This window comes from Salvia miltiorrhiza, chromosome 4, assembly GCF_028751815.1.
Source record: "Salvia miltiorrhiza cultivar Shanhuang (shh) chromosome 4, IMPLAD_Smil_shh, whole genome shotgun sequence".
Classification (NCBI taxonomy): Eukaryota; Viridiplantae; Streptophyta; class Magnoliopsida; order Lamiales; family Lamiaceae; genus Salvia; species Salvia miltiorrhiza.
The window spans coordinates 33,708,547-33,716,305 of NC_080390.1; the positions used below are offsets into that span (position 1 = coordinate 33,708,547).

General features: G+C 35.8%; 1 protein-coding gene across 1 annotated transcript; it reads right to left on the reverse strand.

Moving 5' to 3' along the window:
* Nucleotides 1-5,065: 5,065 nt before the first annotated feature.
* LOC131021258 (uncharacterized) lies at nucleotides 5,066-6,385 on the reverse strand. The gene is made up of 2 exons (XM_057950369.1): nucleotides 5,536-6,385; nucleotides 5,066-5,414 (listed from the first exon to the last, which is right to left on the reverse strand). Exons 1-2 carry the CDS (start codon nucleotides 6,118-6,120, stop codon nucleotides 5,259-5,261), a joined length of 741 nt encoding a protein of 246 aa, XP_057806352.1. The 5' UTR covers nucleotides 6,121-6,385; the 3' UTR covers nucleotides 5,066-5,258.
* Between the last annotated feature and the right edge of the window lie 1,374 nt (nucleotides 6,386-7,759).

The window sequence follows — 7,759 nt, forward strand, 5'->3', positions numbered from 1 at the left end:
TTATGTGACAAAAAGTGCGAATTGGTTTTTGTTTCAATAAGTGGGAATTTTCAATTATGTAAGAGGTCTAAATTGCTGGAAAATGACGTGTCAAACTTGAACTCAACCTGCTTTTTGTTGAGTATTTGACTAAAATTCCAAGTTGAGATTGTAACTATATTTATATACGTATTACCTTTTCAAATTTGACGAATAATTAGTTTACGTTATGATTTATAATTATCTTATAGTTTTTTATAGTTAAAATATATATTAAATATTTTTTATATAAATTATTTTTTAGATTAATTTATTTTGATTAATTAAATTAATGGTATATTTTAAATTATGTTAATTCTCGTCACTTTATTAATTAATACTAGTTGATAATTTGTTGAGATACTAAAAATACACTTTTATATAAATTTTCATATGATGAAGTTTATAAAATGATGATGTGTAGAAAAAAAATTATAAATTTGATGTAGGATATGGTGGAGGATTGATGTGGCATTTATTATTACATGATTTATTAATTTTTTACACTTTTTAAAATTTGATGGATAAAAATAATAGAAGACCACATGTGTCATCTAAGCTGCATCTCTTTTGAACCTTGTAAGACCATATCATTATCTGGAGTTTGAAAGATGATATATGACTTTAGAAATTCGGACTTTTGAGCATTATCTCATATGGAGCTTAATATAATACCAAATCTATGTTTTGAACGATGAACTTTTAAGCATCACTATCTAGAGCTTGAAAGATCATAACTGACTTTTGAGCATCATCTCATCAGAAATTTAAAAGATTATAGACATGTGAATATCATATCATCTTGTATTTGTATGATCAGAACTGACTTATGAGAATCATTTTGTCTGGAGTTTGAAAGACCATAACTGAGTGAGTTATTGAGTATCATCTCAACTAGAGCTTGAAAAATCATAACTAACAGCACCATCTCGTCTAGAGTTTTATAGACTATAACTGAATTTTTGGCATCCTCTCGTCTTGAGCTTGATAGATCTCCTCTAACTTTTGAGCATCATTTCGTCTGGATTTTGAAAGACCTTAATTTAGTTTTGAGTATTATCTCGTTTGGAGTTTGAAATAGCATCATCAAATGTGAAATTATATTTAATCATAATTCCAGTTGTAAGTAAACAGAACTATAACGTACAATTTGGATATTTCGTTTATAAACGTACTTTTATTCGTCCAAACTTCAATTAGTAAGTGAGTTTATTACATATTTTCGTCAAACTCATACAGTAATACTCCCTCCGACCCATTAAGCTTGTCTCATTTCTTTTGGGAACGGTTATTAAGAAGAGTTAAATTAGTGTAGTAAAAGTGTGTAAATATGTGGGGCCATATTGTTTATAGTGTAAAATTATCACCAAAAATAGAAACAGGACAAGATGAATGGGACAACCCAAAAAGAAAAACAGGACAAGATCAATGAGATGGAGGAAGTACATGTTAATTGGCAAACAAGTTTAAAATTTATAAAAATCTATATATTTTCACATAACTTGTAGCAATTATGATATAGTAAAAAAAATTATTAAAAAAAAAATCAAATTCAAAGTATATATTTGGATATTTTATAATTGATGAAACTCATTTCGAATTTATAAACCTATATCCATTTGAAACTTAATAAAAAAATTATCTTACTATACATTATGGTTTCAAACCAATTTATAGTAATACCCATTATTATTCAAATTCAAATTTAATTAAATTTATAAAATATTCAAATAATCAAAAATTCTCTTCGTCTTAATTTAATAGGCTACGAGGTTTGGACACGGATGTTAAGAAATAAATACTTTGTAATAAAATAAGAGAGAGAGAAAGTAACTTTTGGCACAAATGTTAAGAAACAAATACTACTTTGTTATTCATTCAAGAATCGGGGTATGACAAAATGGTATCTGAGCATATATAAGTTTTCTTTCATGTCTCTGATAACCATAAGCTTTTGATCTCGAGTTTAGAATAGTATCTATAGACTTCAAAGAAAGTCAGTAACCCTCAGCTCGTCGGCCGTCACATTGTCGCAACAAAGGTACAATTTAAAAGTTTTAAAGGTTTAAATATTTTGAATGTTTTTAAGAAGTGCGTGCTTTCAATGAATGATGTTATGTGAATTGTTTATCACTTTCCATATGCTATAAATTATTGCTCATCAAGGTTCGACCAATTCATAGAAATAAAAAAAAAAAAGATCTCGTGACAAATATTGTCTTCACAAAAATTTGGGTGCACTCAATCTCATAGGAGAGACGGGTACGATCCGTGCCTCGACCCACACCCCGACCCATCACCCTGATCTTCTCATCTTCTCCACCCTAAACCCTAATCTTCTACTTCCATAGCGGCGCATTCTGCATCTTCTCCACTGCTGATCCCAAGTACCACGCCATGCTCAACATCCTTGTGAACCACGCCCAAATCATCCTTGCCTCAGTCTATTCTTGCCATGCCCCGAGCACCTTCTCCCGGCGGCCTACCACGACTCCGGGGCCACCTTACTAATGGTCTCCGGTCATCTCTTTGGTACCACCACTAAAAATTGGATCACGGAACACGTAGATTTCGGTACAGTGTTCTTAGCCGATGACAATGCCAGCGCCAACATCTATCACCATCTCTCGATTCGGGCCGGGTCCGAGTCGTGGGTTAGGGGAGCTGAAGATCCGTGGCGTGTTGATGACACAACCTTCTTTTGGGGCAAGGAATCGACCGGAGCGGGCCGAGAATCTGGTTTTCAAAGCGGTGGTGGACAAGTGGTAAATGTTTTGATTCATTCATGTGGTTTGTGTTTCAATTGATGCATTTGATTTTTGATCTAGGATTTGGATGAATCTATACAAATTGATGTGATGCAACTGAAATTTCAATTAAGTTTTTGTTTCCGATGATTAATCTTCTGTTTCATGTGCTTGAAAAAATTACTACTGGAAAGTGTCTTTGGAAATATTGTTTGTATTATGTAGTTAGCATTATTTGATATATTGAACTCTATTTATTCAATTTTACTACTTCTTCGACTTATTTGGTTAATTAATTATTGATATGAAGAAATGTAATATTTTAAAATTATTACATTTATTCACGACAACTGTTATTTTTATTCATGAGAACTTGTATTTTTAGTTATTTAGTTAATTAAGTAATTATTGTCATAAGAAAAAATTATTATTGATATGATGAAAGGATTTCAATATTGTACTCCCTCCGTCCCACTGTATGTGAGACCTTTTTTTTGGACACGGAAATTATGAAAAGTGTATTTTATTTGTAGGTGAAAAAGTAAAAATGTGTTTAAAGGGTAAAATCTTTACCAAAAAAGGAAATAGTCTCACTTACAGTGGGACGCCTTAAATAGAAAGAGTCTCAGATACAGTGGGACGGAGGGAATACATTTTTCTTGTCAACTACTCCCTCCGTCCCAACTTTTAGTATCTATTTGATATTAATAAAGTGATTTAGTGTGTTGTGAGTGAAATAAGGGTCTCACATTTTATGTGAGTGTTAAAATAATTAAAGTGGAGCAATGGTCTCATCTAATTTTACTAAAAATAGAAATAGATATCAAAATGTGAGACGGCCAAAAAAGAAAAGATGAATACTAAAAGTTGGGACGGATGGAGTATTTTTTATTCACGAGATATTGTTCTTTTAATAATTTGGTCAAATAATTATTATCGTAAGAAAAGTAATTATTGATATGAAGAAATGTAATGTTTCAAAATTATTACTCCCCCCGTCCCGGCTATTTTGAGATATTTTTTTGGGCACGAGATTAAGAAAGTAGTGTTTTGTGTATATGTAAAAAGGTGAATGAAGGGTAAAACTTTTGCCAAATAAAGAAATCTCTCAAGATAGGTGGGACGTCCAAAAATGAAAGTTTATCAAGATGGGTGAGACGGAGGTAGTACTTTTTTTCACGAGAACTTGTATTTTTACTTATTTTTCAAGACCTATCATCTTTAAAATAATCTTAGTCAAACACCCTCTTATTCTTGTCTCACAAGAAACCAACTCTATTAATTTTTTTTATTATTTGAATTCATTTTGAGCAACCATGTATAACTGGGATCATCTATAAACTACTGGCTTTATTCTGGTCCATATATAAACTTAGAGCATTCACATTCGTTGAGTCAGTTGGAGGCTCATCCACGGATGAATCGGTTATGAGTCAATGCTCTGCATTGGTTGAGCCCGACTTATCCATATAAAAAGTGGATAAGTCGATTATGAGTCAATGTCCTGCATCATTGGTTGAGCCCGATTCATCCATATAAAAAGTGGCGCGTGCATTACACGCACATGCACAAAATAACGGATGAGACCGACTTATCCATATGAGTCGAGCTCGAGTCGTCCCCCACCTGCATTGATCGATCGACTCATCCATAAATCGACTCGAGCCCCCCAGATGAGTCGACCGATGGCGTGATCTTATAATCATGCAACATAAATTAAAAAAATTATTTAGAATTTATTGTTTTTATTCACGCCTAATAAACATATAGGAGTACTACCCAAAAAATTAAATATTTGTACATTCGAACAAGGACAACATATACCAACAAAATGAAATAAGAAACTAAAGATTAAAATGAGTCAATAACTATATTGCCTCAATTACTTAATCCATCCAAAAACTACAATGCAAACCACAAATGAAAGGGGAAAAAAAAGACCACATTGGCTCAATTACTTAATCCATCCAAAAACTACAACACAAACCATAAATGAAAGGGGAAAAAAAAAGACCACAAAAAAGGCAAGCAAGATAAAGGCAGCCATTTTCAAGACTGGAGCAATTCACAGTCAAAATAGTGAAACTGACACACAGTGACACAGCCAATTAATTATTTGTATTTCCAATAATTTACTGAAACCAATAAATAAAAAAAGATGCAGCTTGCAATAGTATAAAAGAATCCACCCTTGATGTGATCCCCAACTTTACTCACACAAATCTCACATCCTCAAGTTACCAGAAACACATACATTATGCAAATTCTTTGAACATAAAATCAAATTTGCTCTGAATTCATTGATCCCACAAGGAATAATACCATCTTCCAATTCTTTTCTTCTCAGAAACATTAATGTACAAAATTACAGGGGGAGCAAATTTGTATTTTTTTTTCTTCCTCGTATGCTAAAATAGGGTGAAAAACAATTGAGCAGAAAAATGGTGGTGCTTGTTGTGCTAATTAATTAATGTGTGTAGAATTGATTTCATTTCATTCAGCTCTTTGTACAGCAGTCTTAAAGAGCAAGATGTATAGCTTTTGATCCATAGAGAAATACATAAATCCACCAACTGAGTGTGTCACAAATGACCCAAAACTGGTCCCTACAATGCAGTGCCAAGCAGGTCCATATACACCATCAAACTCCTGTCAAAACCAACTATCTAATCAATGCGCTGCCGTTTAATTTTAAATGAAACTTAGGGTGGGCTAATCAAATTCAAATCATATACTAGGAGTAATTAAAGAAAAATGAAGATAGATTTACCTTTTTGAGCGTGAAAGCTAGAGTCTTGGAAGTGAACTTCTCCAAGCTGTCGCGCGCCTTCCTCGCACAATTGACGGCATGAATCTGCATGAAGGGCGGCATATCGACGGCCACCACTTTGACGCCGCTGCACGAGAGGAAATCGGCGAGCTCCACCTGCGAGCTGCAGAATGATCTTCTTCTACCTCCATTCACACTTGGAGGGATTGAGGACACACAATTTCTCCCAATTTTCTCTTTCTCTGCATCCAAATCGTCGTTGATTTTGGAGCTCACCACCAGCTGGTTTTTCTCCGGGGCCGAGAAAACGGAGCCGTGCTGGCTGCTGGATTTCGTGAGGGTGGCGCATGACGTGTCGTGGAGATTCGGGTCGGGTTGGGGGTGCGGATGGGGTTTGGAGGCGAGTTTCCTGTTGTTTGTGTAGAGTTTGGAGAAGCGGTGGGAGATGGATTGGATGGTGGAGGGATCTGGGTGGCGGTGGCGGTGGCCGGCGCCGGAGGAAGGGTTGGGTTTGGGTTTTCTTGGTGTGGGATCCATGGAGTCTGGAGCTGCTAAGATGCGCCTGTGGCTGGCCTGATGCGCCATCTAAAGGATAGAGCGAAAGCTAAAAGTTATGGTGTGGTGTGGGGAAGATTAACTCTTGAATAGGGTATACTGTGTGTGTGTGTGTGTGTGTGTGTTGAGAGAGAGAGAGAGACAGAGAGGTACATTTGGATGTGGACTAGACTTGTAATGATATCTGTTTGCTGGGGATTGGTTCTAAAATGCGCTGGGTGCGGAGGAGAAGGGGAGTGGTTGTGTAAATGTTGACCTGATCTGCATCTCAATCTCTTCAAACTCCATGTGGTACTTAATGCATTAACAAGAGTACCTGGAATTTTCATGTGATAAATAAAGGGGTATTGGCCAATAAATACATCAACTTTCCCAATTTTCTAGAATATAACATCACCTTTAGTTTTTGCTCCATAATACACCACTTTTATTATTTTTCTGATTTCTCCCATGAGAATTTCTGAAAATTCTAAAACTACCCCAAACATAATCAAAATTACATAATAACCTCATAACAATTCAAAACAAGACAGAATACCCTTCTTTGTTTTTAAAACAGTTTAACAAATAATCAGGCCCAACATGCTTCCGTAACACTTCGAAATAAATCCTAAATTTAAACCAACATTATACCTTTGTCGACTGGTCTTCTTCAGGAGTTGGTCTTGTTGCGTTTTACGGCTCGTCTGCCCACCCGGCACGCACCAACCACACACTCGCAAGAGATGGTTGCAACCCTTCTCCTTCACTAAGTGCCGACTTAATACTTTGTTGGAAAAATAAAAGATAAATTTTTACTCAACCGGAATTAGTTGGACAAAAACTAAGCGTTTATAGAGGAATTATATAATAATTAATTTATTTCATAAAATTCTCCCCAAGGGAGGAGACAACTTGTTTAGCTACTCATAGTAGCCAATACTTGTATACATAAAATAAAAGGAAATAAAAACTAAAATAAACAACTTTGAAAACTATAAATAAAATTACAAAGAAAATTTTTCTAGAGAGAGGAAGTGTTTGTGAAAATGTGTTGTGATTTTTCGGATAATCTTCTTCTCTCCAGCACTTGTGGTTTCATAGAGGTCTGATACCCTCTATTATTGCTTGGTGGTTGGCCTCGGATGCTATCTTCGTGGCCAGCTATCTTGACTGTGACATCCACCTTCTTTTGTCTGCCTTGATTGCCGACATTAATAAGTGCCATCACATGGTGCTGGACCCTTGCTTTATCGTCTTGTGATAATGCTGGTAGGGGCCTGCTGCTTTTTCCTTCCACTCACAATTGTCTTGGAACGTTTGGTGAGTGGTCCTCCTGTCATTCCACCCACTTTTGTCGTTTCTTTTGTGGGTGCGATCCTTGCTGTGAATCACATGATTCACTTTGCTTTGTCGGCCACCTTACTTTTTGGTGCCCGAGGGTTTCTTCCTTTTGGAGTCTGATGATCATCATGTTCATCAGACCGGAACCTTCTTCTATCCGGCTTTGGGAAGAATCCTTTGCCGAATTCTGGCTCTTTCTGCGATGAACATTGATCGCAGATTTTCTCGATCCAATGGCCCAGATGAGCCATGTTGCAAAATTTGCGACGAGTCTCCTTGCTCCCCGCTATCCTGTTTTCCCACAACATTTGCCGCTTACTTTCGAAGGATTTCTCGGCAAAAGTGG

Coding starts and splice junctions, on each gene's coding strand:
- LOC131021258 (XM_057950369.1), bottom strand. CDS start 6,120: ATGGCGCATCAGGCCAGCCACAGGCGCATCTTAGCAGCTCCAGACTCC. Junction 5,415..5,535: donor TAGCTTTCACGCTCAAAAAG/GTAAATCTATCT, acceptor TGGTTTTGACAG/GAGTTTGATGGTGTATATGG.